This window comes from Cynara cardunculus (assembly GCF_001531365.2).
Source record: "Cynara cardunculus var. scolymus isolate 2C chromosome LG 4, CcrdV1, whole genome shotgun sequence".
In the NCBI taxonomy this organism is placed as follows: domain Eukaryota; kingdom Viridiplantae; phylum Streptophyta; class Magnoliopsida; order Asterales; family Asteraceae; genus Cynara; species Cynara cardunculus.
The window spans coordinates 3308764-3330929 of NC_037531.1; the positions used below are offsets into that span (position 1 = coordinate 3308764).

A 22166-nucleotide genomic window follows, 5' to 3' on the forward strand; every position below is an offset into this window, starting at 1 on the left:
TTGAGTTCTAACAGAATGTTTAATTATTATCGTTATAAAAAATTATATTATTAAACCAACTATAAATTACTTTGTTATTAAATCTAAATTAAATTATAATAACAAATTGAAATAAAGAAGTTATATAAAAAAAAGAGAATTATTAAATAGTTAATTTGATAATATTATCGATTTAATTTTTTTACAAAATTTTATGCTATCTTCAAATTTATATTTTAATTCAAAAATAAAAACATTACCGTTTTCTCAAAACCATATAAAATCATATTATATCGATAGAGACAAAGAATAAAAACTAAATATTAAAATCGAGATTTATCTTACTGCACTGTACGAATACCTTTATAGTAACTAATAATTCATACATTTGAATTATTTTTTTACCTAATTAGTATAAATGTATAAATACTTTGATTAAAAAAATTATTAGTGGCACACGTGTGGAGTAGAAGATGAACAGCAACATATATTATTGATTTTCTTAATAATATATTTCTTCGTTATGGATTATACAACTGTTGTTACTGGTGGGGTCCACTCAATACCTTTCTTCTCCTTGTCCGCCTTTCTTCCTTCTCCTTTTCTCATCTCTCAACAAATTTTGAGCTAAGAAGTAATCCATCGATCAAGGGGTATTTTGTTTGATTTCATCTGCTCTGCTTGGGATTCACAAACAGGAGAGGTTGCTTTCTCATCATTTCCAGTTTGATTTTGTTTCAATTTCGTTGTGTGGTAAGTAAAAATCAAATTTGTTAGATTTTGTTTCAACTTCATTGGGATAATTTCCCACAAGTTTTCTTTTCAATTTCGACGTTTGGGACGAATTTTTTTGATCGATTTACCAACAAGTCAACAGATCAACTGATCTACCACTTTGTCTCGGTTAATCAGCTTTAATTCTCTATGGTATTGATTATTTTGGTTCATCAGATTTGGGTAAGTGTCGGTTCTTGGTAATTTTTCTTTCCTATGGAGAGATTTTATTAACCCTCTACATGTTTCTTTCGTTTTTTGACAACTCTTTTATAGCTCTATGTTGATGCTACTAAATGTTTGATCATAATTAGATGTTGTCAGTTTGAATATAAAACTGCTCCCAACGATTTGTGTATAGTAAGATATTGATTATTGCTATTCAAATTTGCGGGATTTTTTTGACAATATATACTATTTGTTTTTCAACTTATGGAGCTTCTAGTTACAGCTAGATAAATTCGAGTTTAAGCCTTCATCTTTTTGTAATTAGCAGTATATGTAAGGGGTTTTTTGGACTCTCTATTCTAAGAGGACTGCATAGTTATTATCCAAGAAACTTGATAATTTTTCATCACTTTTTAGGAAGATATGGGTCTAAACTATATTTAGTATCTGCTTGATTACTAAACTGAAATGCATGAATCTTGTAGCCTGAAAAAGTTGAGAAACGGATTAATTGGAGTTCTTTTCGATTTGTAAAAGGAAGCTTAAGCTTTTGATATCTAAATTTGTGGTAAGCTAGAACATCTATCATTTGTAATAGTAATGTCTATGTTGCAGTATCTTAATTTGTGAAGAGCCACTTCTGATGCCAACTTTCTGGAGTACGGGAAGTGTTAGAGAATATGACGCATTATAATTCTATTTCTCCACCAGCATCAATTAGTCTGGCTGTGTCTATGGCAAAGAGTGAAGGTACTATTTTTCGCTACAGTAAGGTTTTATATTTCCTGACATGTTTTGATTTTTTGAATACACACTTCTTAAATGAAGAAAATGATAGTTCTTGAAGATGTTCTGCTTGATCTTATTTTTTCATTCTATAATATTAGATTGGAAAATGATATAATTATTATATCTCAGATGATCATCATGACGATGCTCCCCTGAACTCGAGGTAATTCGAGAACCGACCCCCAACTTCTTCTTAGCCCATGTTTCTTTTCAATCAAGAATAAAATTATTGGATATTGGTGTGGCCTTGTATATGATTCTTTAACCACTTTCGCTATTGCCTTCCTTAGGTCCCTTGAAAAAGAAGCAACTATTGAAACTTTTAGAAGTCACAGAAATGGAAGTATTGGATTAGATGTGGTGGAGAATAACCTTATGGAAATCAATAATATCAAAAACAGATTTGCTGAAGAAGAACCGGAACCTGTAAAAACTGTAAAATATGAAACAGAGACATACTATCCTTCTATCGATGATTTCCAAATCTGGCTTCCCCCTGAAGCAGATGACCAGGAGGATGATGTTGAGGGTAGTGTGGTTAATTATGAGGACGATGACGACGACGACGAAGAGGAGTTTGGCGACGGTATGAAATGGGGAAAGCCAAGTAATCTAAGTAGCTTTCGTCAAGAAGGGAGTGGGAGCATTAGGTTTAGAGAGGAAAAAAGAAGAGCAATGGATGAGGTTATGAGTGGAAAGTTTAAGGTTCTTGTGGAACATCTTCTTAACTCAATGGGTATATCTTGCTCGAGAAATGATGGTGATACTTGGGTGGATACAGTTACATCTTTGTCATGGGAAGCTGCTTCATTTATGAAGCCAGATGCTTTTGAAGGGAAAGCCATGGATCCTGATGGATATGTGAAGGTCAAATGTATTGCTACCGGTTCTCGAAGCCAAAGGTTGTGTCTTATCAATGTATTAATTCATTCCCTTAACTTTCACCATATATCTACTCCTTATATATTCTGTGTTGATAAAATTTTGTTATGTTTTTCTTGTAGTTCCTTAGATTATATGAATTTAATTATGGTTGAATTAACTTGCATAAGGTTATTTTCTTGTAGCCTTCACCTATTGCCAACTACAATTCCTTCATTTATTTGTTACATTATGGCTTTGGACCAAGATCTTGCCGCCACTTGTGACAATATGTTTTTGTTGGAAACATCTAAGGCATTATACGAACACAATCGACCCTAGCTGAAGCATTTCTCTGAATCATTATAAATTTAGTTTCCATCTAGGTTGGTTCATACAATGTTTGATTCATTGCAAGGTGTTGTATAGGTTTTACTGTTATATGGTCCTTACGCTACTTAGTTTTTACTTGTTCCTCATGGTATTAATGGTGAAATATCCCGTTGTGTCTTGTTATGTTCATGATTATCATTTTGGCTCATTAACTTTATCTGAGAGCTACCAACTCGTATATGTAAGCTATTGTAGGGCACAAAAAGGGGTATTAATGTTGCAACTTGCAATCCTAGTTACCAATGTCCGATGTCCAAGAGTAGGTCATAGACTTGTGTTACATTATTCTCTACCACCAGAAAGCTAGCCTGTCCACTGAAGTAGGAAATAGATTGCTGTAGGAATGGAGACCTTTCTATAGAGCGGAGGCGTACTAATCAAATTGATCAGCCTGGGGGAGAATGATGATGGACCGCTTTAGTAAATCAATAAAACACCTAGGATTCCCTATATTTCACCATGTTGTTTATACTCATTCATTCCCTTGTCATTTTGCCTTCATTTGTGTTTTGGAAGGTTACTTGTGCTACCAAACATGCATGTGCAGCTATGGTTCATCTGAGCTAGAATAAGGATGTACAATATAAATATCTACTTTTGGTTAGAGTAACACATGGCATCTTGTTGATTTTTCTCTTCACGGGAATGTTTGAAACTTTATTGCTAGGGTGACACTTCAAGGTTGCGCTAGGTTGAAACTTTATTGCTAAAGGGACACTTCAAGCTTGTGCTTTAGTATTGGAATATATTGAAGCTAAGGCTTAGATGGTTATCTGGCTTAACCCAATGTAAGATAAGTGGTTAAAAGATACTGAGACAAATTACAAGTGCCAAGTGTTGAATGCTTACAACATCAATTTCATTGAAAATTTAGCAAAACTATTATGATTTCCCAAAAAAAATTGATTTCCTTGAAATTGAGTGAAATGTTTAGTAGCCAAAAGATAGTCAAATTAATACACTCTCAACTTCAGCATGATGGTTGATACAATAGTTAGGTGGATGATATTTGGTTTGATGGGGAGTTATTGCTACAATGATGTTACTTTGCATATCCTTGGGCACTATATTTCTCAATGACAAACTAAACATTTTGAGGTTGATTGCCATTTTCTTTGCGAGTGTGTGCTTCATAATTTCCACTATCTCTTACTATTGGAGTGAACTTAGGTGCATTTTAGAGATGAGGTTATAAATATCGTGACAACTCTTCATATGATTCAAATTGTAGTTGCTAGCTGGGTATGTTTGATATTTCCTGTTCCATATATATATATATACACACACACATACATACATATATATATATATACACATAAATATATAGGGTTGGTTTATGGTGAGAAGGGAAGTTGTGGTGAGAAGCGTAAGAAGAGCCCTTCACCTTTGGATCAATCCTAATTGAATCTCAACACTAATGAGGTGCACCGAGATGCACCGAATCAATTCCCTTCTAAAGCAGAAGTCATGGGTGGACATGAGATTAAAAGTAATCAAGGATTCTAATTCTTCTTACATACATACACACATACATATATGTGTGTGTATGTATATAGGTGTAGATTCAAATGAGAATGTCAAAAAGGATGAGAATATGAGAGAGTAAAAACCAGATGAAAAGTATAATAATATGGATGTCAAATTAAAGAGAATAAAATGCTTGTTTTTTTGGTATAATTAGTTTGGCTCCGATTTTCTTTATATTTTGTTAATTTTAGATTAAAAATAGGGGGCAGGGGATATTTTTTATTTAAAAAAATGGTGGTTGTAACCACCTTTTAATCACATATGTTGGATTTTCTCATCTTCCAGATGAGATCTATTCTTACCTTCTCAACCTTTTTGTCATTTTCATTTGAACTTCCTATATATGCTTAAGATTTATGTGTGCTTTTGAACGTTAAGTATTTTAGCCATTTGGCTCGTTAGTTACTCTATATATGGTGTTCTTTTTTCAGTACTTATTGACCTACTGTTCTACTTCATTATCAATCTTATTACTTGTATATCAATAAACGCAGTGATAATTTTTTGTGCCTATGCCCCCATGGATGGCTCTTAATGTTGGAGAAAAATATTTTAATTTTTCGAATCTTTTATATATGTGTGCATTGCTAGGTATAAACTTGTTTAGTCACTTGATGTAGAATGCTAAGTTATTCTCTGAAAATAGGAAGCCTCTTGATGCTCTAGGAGAGGAAACTCAGTTACCTGATAGTTACTTGTCCAAACATTCTCCTTGTAGTTAGTCTATTTGTGTCTGCTTTCACAATGTTCATTCATATGTTCTTTTTATGTTAAGATAGCTCAAGTGTGTTTAAGGGAGAGGTATATGTTATACGAATCAAGGAGATGAAGGACCTGATGTGATGGAGATTTTTCAGGTTCTTTCTATGCTCCTGCCTACTGTTGGTGGGTCCACTACTGGTAAGTAGTAACTAGTAAGTTTGCTGCATGGAAGAGTAGAAAAGAGTAGTAATTTCTCACTCTAGTGCAGTGCCATAGTATTAAGCTCTCGCACACGTTTCATATGTGAAGCCACCACCTATGTGGGTTGGGAGTTCTTCCGGAGAGATTGATGCTTTTGCACCGAGAATAACAGATATTTGCATCACGAATAACTTGATATTTAACGTGTGTACCAAGCATACAAAGGTGACTCTTGGCGCTTGCTTGTATTGTAGGGACTGATAAAGAGCACTCTTCCATTCAGCCTGTTCACAGTCTGGGCAAGTACCAGCTTCTTGTCACCTAGGCGAATGTTCTATGGGAGATGCTGATTGATTTTATATGTTGCAAGTTGGCATAATTAACGTCTATGCTTCAACTTGAGGAAATGTTTTAGATGTAATAATATCTTTATCAGGGTTTATGATGGATATGAATGTTGAACTTCTACCTGTACGTTACATAATTTCCAGTTTATCAAACAGCACGTTGCTACAGCAGTTATAGTATCTTGCTATAGCAGTTATAGTATCTTGCTACAGCAGTAATAGTATCGATGTTGAAATACAAAACTTTGTACTTGGTGCTGCAAATAATGCAGTGGAGATTAAGAACAAGTAGAAGAAATAGAGCATAGGTTAGAAAGAAATATAGAATTGCTTTGAAATTTTAGTTTTCTTTTCCACCACAAGGAAGCTCATGCATACTGCAACTTGTGCTATTGCTAGTCTTCATTTGGTTATTACAGTAGATTTATATCTTCTTACATTTATCAATCTAGAAACCAGTTTATCTTATATGCTACCTAGAGAATTCTTCTACAAAAAAGCTTGGTGTATTCGTACCGAAGTTTTACATACCATACCAATCTCACATGCTTCCAAATAATAATTTATATGAAACAATTTTTCCTTCATTTCATCATGCTAATAATTTTGTTGTTACAGTGAAGTGTTCAAGGGCTTGGTCTTCAAAAAGCATGCTGCTCATAAGCACATGCCAACAAGGTTCAAAAGACCAAAACTATTGTTGATCAAGGGTGCACTAAGCGGTTCTGATGGATTTTCATCATTTGAGTCAATGAAGCAGGTAATCCAAAGAAACTGTTTTGCTCTATTGTTTATTGGCTGTATCATCTGCTCTAAATACTTTGCATGACCAGGAGAAGAACAGACTTGACACTGTTATTGGGATGATAGAGAAATGCAACCCAAATGTTGTTTTAGTGGAAAAAACTGTTTCTCGTGATATTCAGGAGTTTATTCTTGCAAAAGGGATGACACTAGTCTTGGAAATGAAAATGCACCGCTTAGAGAGAGTTGCTCGTTGTACCGGTTCACCAATCTTGTCCTCTGATAAATTAAGTGATGAAAAGCTAAGGCAATGTGATTCATTCTATTTTGAAAAAATTATAGAAGAACATGCTGCTGTTTGTGAAAGTGGAAAGAGGCCACGGAAGACTTTAATGTTTCTCGAGGGATGTCCTAAACGTATGGGTTGTACGGTGAGTTTCATTATTTGTTTATATTGTATTTTGGAGGTCAAAACATCTGAAACTGTGATTGTGAAATTTATTAGTTCACCAAGGGTATGTCCATGATAATCCTTTGTCAAGTATATCCTTGATGGTACTGCTGTGATTTTGACATTTAGTAGCTTCTGATAATGCTTTTGTGTGTTGTGCTGTGAGTGGAGTAATTATGGAGCTACTTACTGATTATTGTGGTATTATGTTGTCTCTGCGGTGGCTTGGTTTGTGTCCTTTCTGTGTATTATCGGTTTGCTGAGCTTCTGAATGCTGTGGGGTGCATTGTTTTAAATACTGACTGAGGCATGCGCCTTGAGGCGAGGCAGCCAAAATCCATTTTTGTGGTGTTGCCTCTTATGGCTTTGATGACTCGTACGCCTTGACGGGTGAGCAGACAGCGAGTGGGGTAGAGGCAGTGGTGTTGCTGCTTTAGTGATGGATGTATATATAACATTTTAAATACAATAGAAGATAAAATGAGAAAGTATTTACCGAAAGAATCAAAGCACTAAATTGATTCCTTTCCTTTCACCAAGAAACTTGACTCCCTGTTCTTTGGGAAGCCATTGCTTCCTTTTAACTAATGAACTAGTTTTCTACATAGATTATAGAAGATTTTGCATGTGCAGAGTGTACAACACCTTCTTTTCAGGTTTTGCTGATGGACGTTTTGGAATTTCAACAACTGACTGATAAACTGGAATTCCCTGCTTTTTCCAGCATGAACTTCTTTTGCTGCTGGACTTTCTTGGATTTCATTTAAATGATTCATGAATTGGAATTACCTGCTTTTCGGACAATGTCCTTACTGTGAAGGTGAAACCGTGTGTGTCTGTTGAAAGGAAGGGCGGAGGGTTTAATAAATTGAGCTAAACGTTTAATTCCCTTTCCAGAAACATGTCTGTGATTGTGGTTCGAGCTGGAATACATGTATAGCGGTCAAGTGTAAAGATATGAAACCATAAGATTTTATCTTGGGCCTAACATTGCCCACTAAGGTGCACTACTTCCACTACCCAGCAGTGGTTGCCCAGTGCCAGCTACCATGGTTTTATAAAGTACTAACAAAGCATGTGGCTAGAAAGCCTAGAATCACCAAACCTCTATACAAAGCTTTGCAAGTTTATTATACATGCACAGATTAACTTATTATTGTATCTGTAGTCTTTAGTTTTGACCTTACTACATAAAAGAAATGCTCTTTAGTTTATGGTTTAATTTTGTCTACCTTACTTTATATTGTTTTTTGTTGTAATTTTTCTTGATGAATTTTTGTTACCTACTGTCCTTGGACAGATGCTCGTAATCTATTTTGGTTAAGGTTAGTTCTATCAAAATTCGGGATTGACATACTGATTTACCATTGTGATGCCGTGCAGATATTGCTGAAGGGATCTCACAGTGATGAACTTAAAAAAATTAAAAGTGTTGTTCAATTTGCGGTTGTTATGGCATTTCATTTGATCCTTGAGAGTTCGTTTCTTCTAAATCAGAGGGCAATGTTTTCCACCATTTCTCCCATTGGCGTAGCTATGTTTTCTACCAATACCCCTATTGAAGAGATTATACCATCAATCAGCAATCAACCTCTTGATTTAGGATTTAATGATTCAAATATACCTGTTGCCAAGGAGTCTAATGCTGGAACTGATTCAGTCAATGCAATGGATGTCCCTATCTCCACTGAATTTCAGGAGAAAGGATCTGAAAGTGCAGAACTAGAAGGGGATACTTTATTGTCATACGAGCCATACAACCCAGTTTTCCTTTCCGGGTTATCATCTCTCTCAGCTTCGTTAAAGAAAGTAGTTGGGTTTCCTCTATTCAATCCTAATCAGAGTATGTCCACATACTTGGGCTCTAATGGTGTGAACTCCCCTGATCAGACCGGAACTTCTGTTCAAGTATTGAGCTCTCTTGAGGCTGTTGACACCGCTGATGTGGGTGCGAAAGTTAGTTCTGATGAAGATAAGATCCTTGACAATGATCAATTGCATTTTTCATTAACATCTAGCAAGGATTCTTCGGAGACAAAAGGTTCTGATGAGCAGATGCAGAACAAGGATGATATCAGCACAGTGTTGGAATCTGAAAGTATTTTGGTTTTGATGTCCAAACGAAATGCCACAAGAGGGATCATCTGTGAGCATAATCGTTTTTCGTGTATCAAGTTCTACCGAAATTTTGACGTCCCCCTTGGAAAGTTTTTGCGGGATAACTTACTCGATCAGGTTTCCTGAAAGCCTCATTTATTTCTTCTTGTTTTGGTTCTTGAGCTTCATGTTTTCATGGATAAAATGTTTTGATATTTTCCCGTTCATTTGTTAGATATTATCACCCAAAGTACGTTTGTTACTTTAGTCACTTTGTTAACATAAATGCATGTCAAAGCAGTATGATCGAGTAAAATCTGATATCCCCCTTATAGGATATTTCGGCTGAATAGTTTACTCATGCAGGCCCCTTGAATTCTGTTCATGTCTTATTTATTATTCAATAACAGAGTTTTTCAGATAGTGCATAAAAATTTGGGAGATAGCATCTATTATTAGTGACTTCATAGGTATTGCATTAAGCATTAATGGTACTTTTTATCATTTAGTTCCTAGACATCTTACATGAAATGAAAGAAGATTCAGTTCTTTGTCGTAGAAGGATCTCATTGATATGTATTAAACGAAACTTCAGTTATCTTTTAGTGTTCTATTGTTGAACTTGAACTATTTTAAGCATTATTTTTTATTTAGCAATCTCAGTTATTTATCTGAAACTATGCAGAAGATCTTATGTAGAACTTGTGATGAACCACCCGAAGCTCATTCTTACTACTATGCACATCATGATATGCAACTCACAATTCAAGTCAGACGTCTTCCTATGGATAAGCACTTGCCTGGTGAAAATGAAGGGAAGCTTTGGATGTGGAGTAGTTGTGGGAAATGTAAACCCTGCAATGGAAGCTTAAAGTCTACCAAAAGAGTTTTAGTTTCTACTGCTGCACGGAGTTTGTCTTTTGGGAAGTTTTTGGAGCTGGGTTTTTCAAACCACTCATGTGATATACCATCTAGCTGTGGACATTTCTTTCATAGGGATTATTTTCACTTCTTTGGGTATGCTCACCTAAAGAAGATATGAACTGTTTAAAACTTTATGAACTCGTCTCCTTTTCCACTAAAGTTTTGTGTGCGAGGAATTCTACCAGGAAATTTGCTGCATTCTTTTTGCATGTGTGTAGGGGGGAGGAACATATTATATTTATTGAACTTCTCAGTCAATAGCTCAATTATTTTAAGAAATACCAAAACTCATCCTTCATGCACCTTCATTCAGAGGCACCTTATTACTTGTGTGCTCATTTTTGGTTTGCATGCCTTTGTGGTAAAGGTTGCGATAAGAGAATAATTTAGCATGGGGTATTTGGAGGGGGAGGTAGGAACACCTATACAAATAATGTGTCTGCATATGACTGAATAATGTAGGTGCTAGTATCTTAAGCTTAACATAGTATCTTAAGCTTAACATGCTGCCTCAATTGACGTGCATCAATATGTCATACACTATAGGTAGAGAGAAGAGATTACGTTCCTAAGGGGCTATTATTAAAGTTGTGCTGTTTTTATAAGATGGTGCAGTTTAAATTATCAACTTGCATAAGTGGAAGTTATCCTAGATAATAATTCGTCTTCTGCGATTTGCAGATTAGGCTCCATGGTTGCAATGTTTAGATACTCTCTAGTAGCTACTTACTCTGTGTCTCTGCCACATTGGAAGGTGGAGTTCAGCAATTCAATTGGAGGAAAATTTCTGAAAAAAGAAGTTGAAGATGTAGGTCCTTTTATCCATAGTGTTGCATTGCTTACCGCTTGTAGTTTTTTAGCTATATTACTTTATTTGCTGAAGGATTTAACTAATTCATGGTATTAAGGTGTACGAGGAAGGGCTTTCGATGTTTGCTGAGGTTGAAAGATCTTTGAGAAAGATGGAATTTGAGTTTGTGGGATCAATGTTGAACCTTCAAGGATCATTGAAGAAATTCTCTGATATTCAGGAGATGCTGAACCGAGAACGTGATCAGTTTGAGGTGGGTTACTTTTTCATTGCTTGTTTCTGGAATTTCACTCATTTATATATTGGGACAAAGGACAACTCTGCCTGAGATGACGAGGTTCCATTACCTATCTTATATGATTTACTCATTATATATTTCCTCTTTTGCTTCTATCGCATAACACATCATAGAACTCTTTCACATTACATTTTCCATGAGTTCTGCTTTAGATATGCTCCCCTATATATAGGAATGGCTGATTTCAATGTAACTATTGTATATTGTTCTTGGTTTCCTTTTAAGAAAAATACAAAACAAATTGTATACTAATGATTCTTTAGTGTGCTTACACTTGTGGTTTAATAAGCTGTTGTTGACCTGTTTTATGATATTGAGACTCCACCCTTTGGCCCAAGAATGCCTTTTGCTTTATTATGTGGTGTTTTAAGCTTTTACGCTGAAAAGTGAAACCACATGAAAGGAACAATCAAAAGAGAAGTAAATAACCAATGAAGAGGTAGGTTTGATGTTAGGTGATCGACTGCAACTTTAAACGTACCTTAAAATCATTACTTTGTTTGAGTGCTACTTTTTGTTATTGATAAGAAGTTGCCTGGCATTTGTTCAATTTGCCGTGCTATTATCTGAATCTAGTGGTGTAGGAGAGGTTGCTCTAAGAATTCAGAATCGAATCAATTGACATGTCAAATGCGTTCTTATCTTTTTTTTTTCTTGTCATATTTTCATAAGAGGAAATGGTGAAAAGACCATGGAACTTTGACCCGTATGGAATAAACCAAACAATCGAAGGTGGGGTATGGGAGGGTTAGATGTCTATCGACCTAACTTCTACCTAAAATAGTAGAGTAGCTGGTTCCATGAAGACCCTTGACTTGTGAAAGTGTGACAAAGAGAGATGGTCAAATAAGATAAAGTTTTGCAAAGCAGGTTAAGAGTAAGCAGTAACATACAAAAGAAGTCTAACTTACTAATCTTATCACTCTCCCTCTACCTCTCCGGCTACCTTAACAACTCCCAACCTCCCGACTACTCTAGCTACATATCCCCGATCCTAGCCTGCTACCCTAGTCTTGCATCTCGAAAAGCTCCTAATAGAGGTCATGTCCTTAGAAATGCCTAACAGTGTCATATCTGACCTCAATTGCTCATCTTGTGTCCTCGGCTGACCCCTCCTCTCCCGCTCGACCATCACATTTTTTTATCTTCCTTACTGGAGTCACTATCTATCCCTATGCACATGGTGAACATACCACAATCTTTTCTCCCACAACTTATCAGTTCGGTATCTTGTCAAACATGGTTCTACCACATGTCCATCTAAGCATCCTCATTTTTGCAACTACCAATTTCCTCTCATGGGCCTTTGTTATTGGCCAAAACTCCAACCCATACAACATAGATGGCCTGATAGCTACCCTAGAAAATTTGCCTTTCAGTTTTAGCAGAACCTTCTTGTCACAACTCCTCATGGCAACTCTCTACTTTAGCCACCCTACCCTTATGCAAAGTGTTATGTCATCCTCGACGTTACCCTCCCTCTGAATCATGGAATCTAGATATACCACTTGCTCTTCAATGTTGACTTCGAGCCCTTCCTCGGTACACTCCATGTTGAATTTGCATCATACATATTATGTTTTCGAACGACTAATATGCAACCCTATGTTTCAAATGACTTTCTCTATTGCTCCAGCCTCCAGTTCACTTCCACCTTCGACTGCAAAACCAACATAATGTCATCCACGAATAACATACACCAAGGAATTCTCCCTTGGATCCCAATGGGAAATCTCATTCATGATTACAGCAAACATAATTGGACTCGGTGTCGGTCCGTGGTGTAATTCTATCTCCACTGGGAAATACTCGGTCTCACCCACTGGGGTTCTAACACAAGTTTTTATTCTTTTGTACATATTCTAAATCGCCTTGGAATATCTCCATTGCGTCCCCTTTTTCTCCAGGCTGCTCCAAATCACTTCTCATGGAATGCTATCATATGCCTTCTTTGGATCGATGAACACCATGTATAAATAACCTACTACGCTCTCTATACTTCTCTGTGAGTCGTCTAAGAAGGTGATTGTCTCAATTGTTGGCCGTCGTGGCATGAAGCCAAATTGGTTATTCATTACTTTTATCTTGCATTTTGCCCTGCCCTCAATCACTTGCTTTCATAATTTCATGGTGTAGTCAAGTAACTCTAGATCACAATATTTTTTGAACACCACCTTTGTTCTTATAGTGACAACACCACACTGAGCCTTGACTTTTTAGGCATCTTGGTAGTCCTGAATCTGACGTTAAATAGCTTTGTCAACCACTGCGACCCTCCTGCCCCAGACACAACCACGCCTAAATAAGGATCCGATGCAGGCCTAAGGTTTTACCCTTCGCCATCTTCCTTCTAGCCCCCCTTCTCATCCTTTATTCTAATTTGGTCACAAAGATAAAGATTCCTCGACCTCTGACATCATCCTACCTTTTCTCCCTCTCTTTTTCTAGGCTCGTTAAATAGCTTATTGAAGTACTTACCCCATCTTCTCTTAATGTCCTCACCCTTTACTAAGACCTGTATGTTTTCATCCTTAATACACCTTACATTTCCTAAGTCTCGACGCCTCTGCTCCTTGGGTTTGCAAGCTTGCATTATTTTAATCCCTCTCTCTCCTTAGTATCTAACCGAGTAACCTCTTGTGCATGTCCTCATTAGCCTTTATCCATAACCACTCTTTTTTTGCCTCTTGCTTTGCTTCTTTATACACTTCCTTTAGCCTACTTTAGTCACACGCCATGAGCTTCTTAAAACGAGTTTGTTTCACCTTAACCTTTGCTTGGAGTTCTTCGTTCCGCCACCAAGAGTACTTATGGTCCCTAGTCTTCCATGATGAAATTTCCAACGGTGGGGGCTACTCTACTCCATATTTGCTTTGGCGTCATGCCCCGACTAATTTTCTAACTCCTAGACTACCCTTTCTTTGAAAACCTCTACCTTGCCCTTCTAATTAAAGGATCCTTGTTTTAGGCTTTGTGCTATCTATTGCACCTTGCCTCATGTGCAAGTTCATTACCAACAATTTATGTTGCAACGCGCACGTCTATCCTAGAAACATCTTGCAATTTTTGCATGCTCTGGGTCCCAACTATGAATAAGGAGATAATCAGTTTGGGTACTATTACTCCTAAATGTAATGAAGTACCCTTATGCTGTCTAAAGCACTAATCAGACAAGTAGGTCATGTGCGTTATAGACATCTAGGCCGCTATGACCACCTTTATCTATGCGCCTAGGTACCCATCTGTCGCCTCCCCATTTTGGTCAGTCGCCCCTATAAATAAGTGTTGATCTCCCAACAAGTCTCTACCAACTCATCTAGACAATAAAGAAAGGCTTATTTCCATCTCCTCCAACCATGCTTGAGGTGTATAAGTGCAAACGGCCTTAACTATTTCCACTCTATCACTAATCGAGGCGCCATGATCCTATCACTACACCGGTTCACCTTCACATCGTTATCCTTGAGACCCCCAACTAACATTATTCCTACGCCATTTCTTGCGCTAACTAGTCTTGAATATTGAATACCACTTGTACCCATTCTCTCCCGAGTCCTCTCCCTTTTCCACTTAGTCTCTTGAACACATGTCACGGTCACATCCTGTTTCTTTAGCACATCCACTAATTCTTAAAACTTGTCACTCATAGTGCCGTCATTAAAGCTACCCATACGAACCTTAGGTTAGCGACCCTCCTTTCTTCTTGCCCCACTCCCCCCTTGAACCCTGAACAAGACATGACCTTAAAAACACCTTTCTCGCCCCTACAATCTATTTGAAATAATCCACAACACAACAAACAAAAAGCAAAGTTAAAGCAATTTCACAACAGTTTGCCAAAATGAGGACAATAAAGGCAAACTAAAACAATATGCTACAATGAAAACTAGAGGCAAGCGAATGAATAAAAAAATAATTTAATTACAAAATAAATAAATAGACAGGTGGCAGGGGAAGGGGCTAGGGATTGGTGGTTGGTGGCGGTGAACTGGAGGTGGTTGTGTTTGGTTGTGCATCTGTGGTTGCTATAGGGGAAAAGGCAGGGGGTAGGTGGTGGTGGTGTAGACGCAACGGAGGCGTGTGGATGGAGGTGGGTAGGTCATAGGTGGATAGTCATGATGTAGGTCAAACGGGAGAGGTGGGTTGCATTGCAGGAGTTTAGGTCTATGGGGAGAGGATGGTGGCTTTATGTCATAAAAGAGGAAGGCAAGAGGAAGGCAGAACAGGGGGCTCGAGGTGGATTTAGGTCGTCGAACGGAGAGAGAAGGGAGCTCGGAGAGTGGGGAAGCGGGGAGACATGAGAGAAGAGTTAGATATTTAGCTAGCGATGGCTGAGTTTTTGTTGGAAAAGTGGTTCTCATCGTCAAAGTTTGAGTCGTGTTTGGATATGTGACACAAAAGGCAACACATAAGGGATAGAGAGAGAGGCCTACTCCAGGGGGAGTAAAAAACTTCAAAGTGAGACTTAGAACTGAAATGATATGCTTGAATGTCCATGTTGGAAATGCCAAGTGTCATCATTTTCATGATGGAAAGTTTAAGAAAAATACAGATTATGGCTTGTAAAATTCAATGGTAAAAATTATATTTTCCAAACATGCTATTTTTTAACCTTCAGGCTTGTAAACTAAAGTTAGTCATGCTAATATTTGGATTTGAACTTGATTAAAATTTTCTAACATTCAAATTTGAATTGACTTTTATGAATGTTAAAAATCAATAACCAAATTTGAATTTTATGAAAAATGTTCAAAATTGAAAAATATGGGAACTTGACCAAGGCATTATGTCGAGGAAAAAATGTCTGAGTACCTTTACGTATTCGAATATGGATGAGTCTGAAAAATGTATTTTTCATGAATTAACAACTTGTAATTTATATTGTATTAAATATACATTACATAATATGTATATATACTAACAAATATATCATATATACATGCACACACACACATATATATGTGTGTGTATGCATGTTTTGAGGGTGGTGTGATGTGGATGTGATTGTCTATGTGTCGGTCTATGTTGTGCATGTTTGTGTTCACATATACATAATATTATGAAATATATGTATATAACATGTTCATACACATATAGGAAATGAATATATGTACGCATGAATATGTGTGGGTGCATATATAAATATATATCCTATATATCCACTCATGTGATACTTCATTATACCACATATATATGTGTGTATATATATATAAATCCATTTGTATAGATATCACCATCTACATCCAGAGAGTCGTATGCTTTGGAAGACGCTTGTACAGTTTGGGAAGGGGTTATGATATATGCACATTTACATACATATATACATATGCATATAACCAAACCAAAACCATCTTAACAAATCCGGTATATCTTGCTCAAAAGCGAGGTCTGGGAGAGGTGAGATGTACGCAGATCTAACATCTACTCCCATATATAGAGATACACCCACACATTATATATGTGCATATACATACATGCTTACACATATATGTATATAAATGTAGAAGTATAGGCTGTAATATCTAAATAGATAGACATATCAGGATTAATATCTAAAGAGGTTTCTTGTTTCATGGATTTTAAAGTTGGCATTACTTTGTATAAGTGTAGTATCTATGCCAGATCTTGACGTTAAAATACACATTAAAATTCGCCTCTCAATCTCACATGGTATCAGACCGGTAATCGGCTCTTCTCTTCCAACAAAAGACAGAGATGGACCTCTTCAATCTCTCAATTCGATAGAGCTAGCGACCGCCATATCGTCGTTGCCTTTCGGTTGCCTCTTGCATGAGGTGTACATCTACTATTATCTGCGTTTCTTGTCATTGGTGTATGGAATTGTATTCACCATAACTCTCAATGCATTAGTGATTTGTACTTGATGCTTTATGGATGTTGTACTCTTAAAAATAAGAGTTTTAACTAAATGCTTTATAAGATAATATAGATATACTCCATAAGATAAGCAAATTACAAACATCTTATCCATACACTTCAACGACCTACATTTGAAGGCTTATACTACAATGTGGGAACGAATGATGTATCCTCCCCTCCTTGGATGGTGTAGGAGTGTGGGGTGTGATATGTAAGTATGTTGAAGCAGGAAGATTGAAATGTAAAGTTCTCTAGTTTAATGGTTTGTAGTTAGATTACTTTGTATAAGTATAGCATCATGTAACCGATCGATCCTGACACAGAAATACACATGTACTCTCCTCACATTCTCACAATACATACAGACACATGTATTCTTATATATCATGTTCAATTGTTGCAATAATAGATTGTGACAGGACTTGTAACAAACTTATTGCAAACATCTGTTGGGTAAGTCCCAGATGATAACATACTGCACGTGTGACGACTAACCAATCAAACAAAAACAAGTACTAGATAGACACACTGTATATATACGCAGTTCGGTGAACGATGCTTACATTGTTGAGTAAGGCCCAGATGGTAACCAAGCCACTTATCCTGGAATATCTCTAGGAAGTTGTCTTTTGTTTTTAATCTCAATAGCTTTGGTTATATAGGTTTCTTCCCTCATATTCTGTCAAGACCTCCCATATGTTCATGGAGGATGACTTCCTCCCGAAGTCAAGTACACAACCTTTCCTGTGTTATGTGCGTCGTTGCAACAATATGTTGTAATAGTGATGCTTTCTGAATACAAATCCCCTTAGCAAAATAAGAGATTTCTTTTGCTAAGACTCTTATGATCTCTTATGGATGATCCTATCAATAATATTTGCTTTAGCTCTTCCATTATTTGTATTGCAGCCATCTTGATCCATTCCACATAATTTGCAGCTGATAACCTTATTAACATGAAGAGTCTTATCCTAAAAATCTAAATATTGGTTTTATCTAAAGTTCGAGCTTGGGTTATCACATTTTTATCTTCAAGTGATGAGTCTTCGATATAATAGAAAAACAATTCCAACTAATTACAAGTTGAAAAGCTTCTGCATTAACCATAAACACATGCATACATACACACATACTTATATATATACATATACATATACATATACATACATACGTATAAACATCTGCATACATATATATATACACACACATATCTATATTTAGACACATACACACATCTATATTAAGAAAAGTGTAAATTAGAACAATAATTATTTTGAGAATCTGTGAACCAACTATTTCATGTATTATTAATGATAAATAACCCTGTACAATCATGAATGTTATTCATCATGAATATCATGCATTTTCATTATTCATGATATTATGCATTTTCATCATGAATATCATGTATTTCTCATCATGAATATAGCATGAATAGGTTCTAGCCTTCTAGGTTCTCAAAATATTTATGTTTTCATTTGAACCTGCCCCTACACACACGCAGATCACATATATACTTATATATGATATTACTCAATTTTCACAAGCTGCTCAATTATTTTTCAACTTCTAAAAACTGAAATGGTTTCATGTAGATTTTTTTAACATCAAATAGATGATAATAGAATAGTTTCACATGTGGAAGGCTTTATTCTGATACTGGTCGTAGTTTATTTCTATACATTAAGCTGATAATTTCCATTTCTCCTACTTAATCGAAACTATAGGTTGACATGAAAAACACTGCTAATTATGGGAACACGGATGATGCTTCTAAGAATAATTGGGTGTACAAGCCTCTATGCTTAAATCATGTACAGTGGGAACTTCTGCTTGAATCATGTATCTGGGATCAGCGTCTGCATTCACTTTTGTCATCTGATCTTAGAGCGGTTAACCCTAAAAGCATCGAGGAGGATGACAGTTCTGGACATGGACCAGAAGGTGAAGTAGTAGTTGCTCAATGTGGTGAAGAAGATTCTGATGATATTGCAGAGCTGAAAAGCAATCTGGAGACACCAGAAGAAAGTGGTTCACTATTGAAAGAAATCTCTATTGAAGGTGAGGCATTGTCAAACCAGGATGTCTTTATTGAATCTGGCTCCTCAAATCATTCTGAGGTTGGTGAAGAAAATGGTCTAAACTATACTCGTGCTTTTTCTTCTCGAGTGGGAAAAAGTGGAAAAGCTTCTGTTTCCGAGGATGCTGCGAGAAACACTGTTTCTGATGTAAAGGGTAGATTTTCTTTTTCATTGTCGGCAAAATTAGAAGATCCTAAGGGATGGATGTGGACCCCTTTTCAGCAAATCCAAAGTGCTTATATGAATGATCTCCAGAGAGGTTACTTGCCAGAGTTTGAACCTATCAATAGCTATACTGCAGGATCCAGAATATATAAGATGATTACTGAAGAGGGATCAAGGCTTCATTTTCCACTGGATGCAGGCAATTATATGGTATCGGATTATGATGATGAGTTGTCTAGTATAATTGCTTGTGCTTTGGCTTTTCTCAAGGATCAAAATATTTCCCCTGAAGATCTTGATGAGGAGAAAAACTCATATGGCAGTTCACAGAAGATATCCTCTTTGCCTTCCTCAAATTGGTCTTCGTTCGGCTCTGTTGATGCTGATACTTCACTTGGCCTTCCATCGGAAGAATCACATTTTTTTAGCTTTGATGGGCTGGAATTGTTGGATTCTGTTGCTTCTTCAAGGTATCTTCACCCAGTAGTGTCTATGGGTAGGTTAGCTAGCAAGGCTAAATATTCGGTAGCTTGCCTATTTGCCAATGACTTTCTCCAACTTCGAAGTCAGTGTGGTTTATCTGAACTAGATTTTGTTGCTTCCCTAAGCCGCTGTAAACACTGGGATGCCAAAGGTGGAAAGAGTAAATCTTTCTTTGCTAAAACTCTTGATGACCGGTTCATTATAAAGGAAATTAAGAAGACCGAGTCTTATTCGTTCTTGGAATTTGCTTCGGATTATTTTGGGTACATGAATGAGTGTTTTAAACTGGGGAATCAGACCTGCCTTGCAAAAATTCTAGGGATTTATCAGGTTGGTTTTTCCCATGTGATGCCCTACAACCTTGGCATTTTTATGGTTTTCCTTCTCCTCATCAATATAAAATGGTTGCAGGTAAAAAAAAGGAAGAGTGGGGCGAAACATGATCTAATGGTGATGGAGAATATTACTTATCGTCGAAATGTAATAAGACAGTATGATCTGAAAGGAGCTCTACATGCACGTTTCAATTCTGCTGTTGATGGGGAAGGAGATGTTCTTTTGGACCAAAATTTTGTAAACGACATGAATGTTTCTCCTCTATATGTCAACAGGAAAGCAAAGCGAAACTTACAAAGGGCAGTGTGGAATGACACTGCGTTCCTGAATGTGAGTATTTTTTTTTTGTTTTTCTTACAAGTTCCGTGAGATAAGAAGTCGATGATAATGTGTTAATGTTTTCATAATGCAGTCGATCAATGTGATGGATTATTCGTTGTTGGTTGGAGTGGATGCTGAAGAAAGGGAGCTTGTATGTGGGATAATAGATTATGTGAGACAGTATACATGGGACAAGCAATTGGAGAATTGGGTGAAGTTGTTTGTGGTTCCTAAGAACCATTTGCCGACTGTAATCTCTCCAAAAGAGTACAAGAAGAGGTTCAGGAAGTTCATTGACACACACTTTTTGAGTGTGCCGGATGATTGGTGCTCTCAGAGGTCATCTAACCCTTGCAGCCTTTGTGGCAGTGCTTGTTCACATTCAAACTCCTCTTCTTCTTCTCATGGTTGATATATATATACATATATATATATATATATGTTGTACATACAAACAATATTATTGCATGATATGAGATGATCCCCCACCTATATTGCAATTTTTGAGCAAATGTTTGGGGATTTAGTGCTAAGCACCATGTTGTAGCTTCATAGGTGAATAATGCATATATAGATAGCATCACTATTTTGTTACTGTGAAGCAGCTGGTTTCTGTGTTTGTGTTGATTTGTAATGAATGAAACAAATATATATGCGGTCGGTCTTCATCTATAAGCTATTCGTTTAATCGTATTTGGATCAGATGTTGATCAGAATGCATCTTAGTCTTAGATGTAAAAGAAGGCCAAGGGACCAAAGACTTGTTTATTTAAGGATTGATCATCATTTGTTGTATAATAATATCTAATAGCAGTTTTGTAAGAAGATGGAGATCTCCGAAAGAGAGAAAGAAGATGCGTACCTGAGGCTGTGAGGATGATGGATTGGCAAATGCGAAAGTGAGAGAAGAAAGGAAATGGATGCATTTAATGCCAAAATTAGACTTTTTAAAACTCTGCATGTGAAGATAATCCCGTGAGCACATTACGGATCAACCCGCTGATTTATGGTTGAATGCCACAACTTGCGGGGCTTGGATGTACACACACACACTCTCTCTCTCTCTCTCTCTCTATATATATATAGACTTGGGATCACGTGAGACCAATAGTTTTTCGTGAGACCCGTAAGATCAATTCTCAACTCTTGGATTAGATTTACAATCGTCAGATCTGAACATTTATAAACGCAACGAGACTTCTCACTAATTACGAAATTGCCACCTTGCAACTTTGCAACCATTAGATCATTAATTTATAAATTTGATCAATGAACATAAATTGGTCTTACGGGTCTCACGCAAAACCCTTGGTCTCACGTAAACCCAACCCATATATATATATATATATATATATATATATATATAGAGGGTGGTTCAAATACTAACCCAATATTTTGTGCAAACTTTGCTAACCCACATCAACCAATAATGTTGCATCTTTGGGTTTGGTTAAAATGTAACTTACATATTAATGATAAGGGTATTTAGGTCATTAGTCATTCTTATGTAACTTCCAAATATTTTAATTGGGAGTTACAAATCCTACAATATCTCAAATTGATCTTCATCTAATAATGACATGAAGATTCAAATATGTTCATCTTATTGACAACTAATTCACATATGAAACCACCTACAACGAACATCATGCATGAACAGATATAAAGTACAGGTATCGGTTTTATCTGCACAACCCATGTTTTTGTTAATGTGCATGTCTCATCATCGTGCATGTGTATCACTACGAGCATGCATCAAGGTTGAAGAACATGATCATATGACCAACATATATCGATTATAGTGTTCATTAGGTTCACACGATGTAGCTAATGT

The 22166-nt window shown here is 36.5% G+C and overlaps 1 protein-coding gene across 6 annotated transcripts; it reads left to right on the plus strand.

The window, feature by feature from the left end:
- Nucleotides 1–586: 586 nt before the first annotated feature.
- On the plus strand, nucleotides 587–20933 carry LOC112511120 (putative 1-phosphatidylinositol-3-phosphate 5-kinase FAB1D). 6 transcript variants are annotated; one of them, XM_025116569.1, is made up of 13 exons: nucleotides 587–682; nucleotides 1537–1671; nucleotides 1840–1873; nucleotides 2001–2612; nucleotides 6360–6501; nucleotides 6575–6916; nucleotides 8320–9171; nucleotides 9719–10050; nucleotides 10639–10765; nucleotides 10866–11021; nucleotides 18674–20005; nucleotides 20087–20341; nucleotides 20424–20933. In XM_025116569.1, exons 2-13 carry the CDS (start codon nucleotides 1602–1604, stop codon nucleotides 20742–20744), a joined length of 4575 nt encoding a protein of 1524 aa, XP_024972337.1. In that variant the 5' UTR covers nucleotides 587–682; nucleotides 1537–1601; the 3' UTR covers nucleotides 20745–20933. The 6 variants fall into 6 exon arrangements, with proteins under 6 accessions (XP_024972337.1, XP_024972335.1, XP_024972339.1 ...); XM_025116567.1 differs by having other exon boundaries at nucleotides 604–732; XM_025116571.1 differs by having other exon boundaries at nucleotides 604–732; nucleotides 9722–10050.
- The last annotated feature ends 1233 nt before the right edge of the window (nucleotides 20934–22166 follow it).

Excerpts from the sequence above, each read along its gene's own strand:
- LOC112511120 (XM_025116569.1), top strand. The coding sequence starts at position 1,602 with ATGACGCATTATAATTCTATTTCTCCACCAGCATCAATTAGTCTGGCT. Across the intron at positions 1,672-1,839 it reads GTCTATGGCAAAGAGTGAAG|ATGATCATCATGACGATGCT; the intron begins GTACTATTTTTC and ends ATTATATCTCAG. Across the intron at positions 20,342-20,423 it reads ATGACACTGCGTTCCTGAAT|TCGATCAATGTGATGGATTA; the intron begins GTGAGTATTTTT and ends TTCATAATGCAG.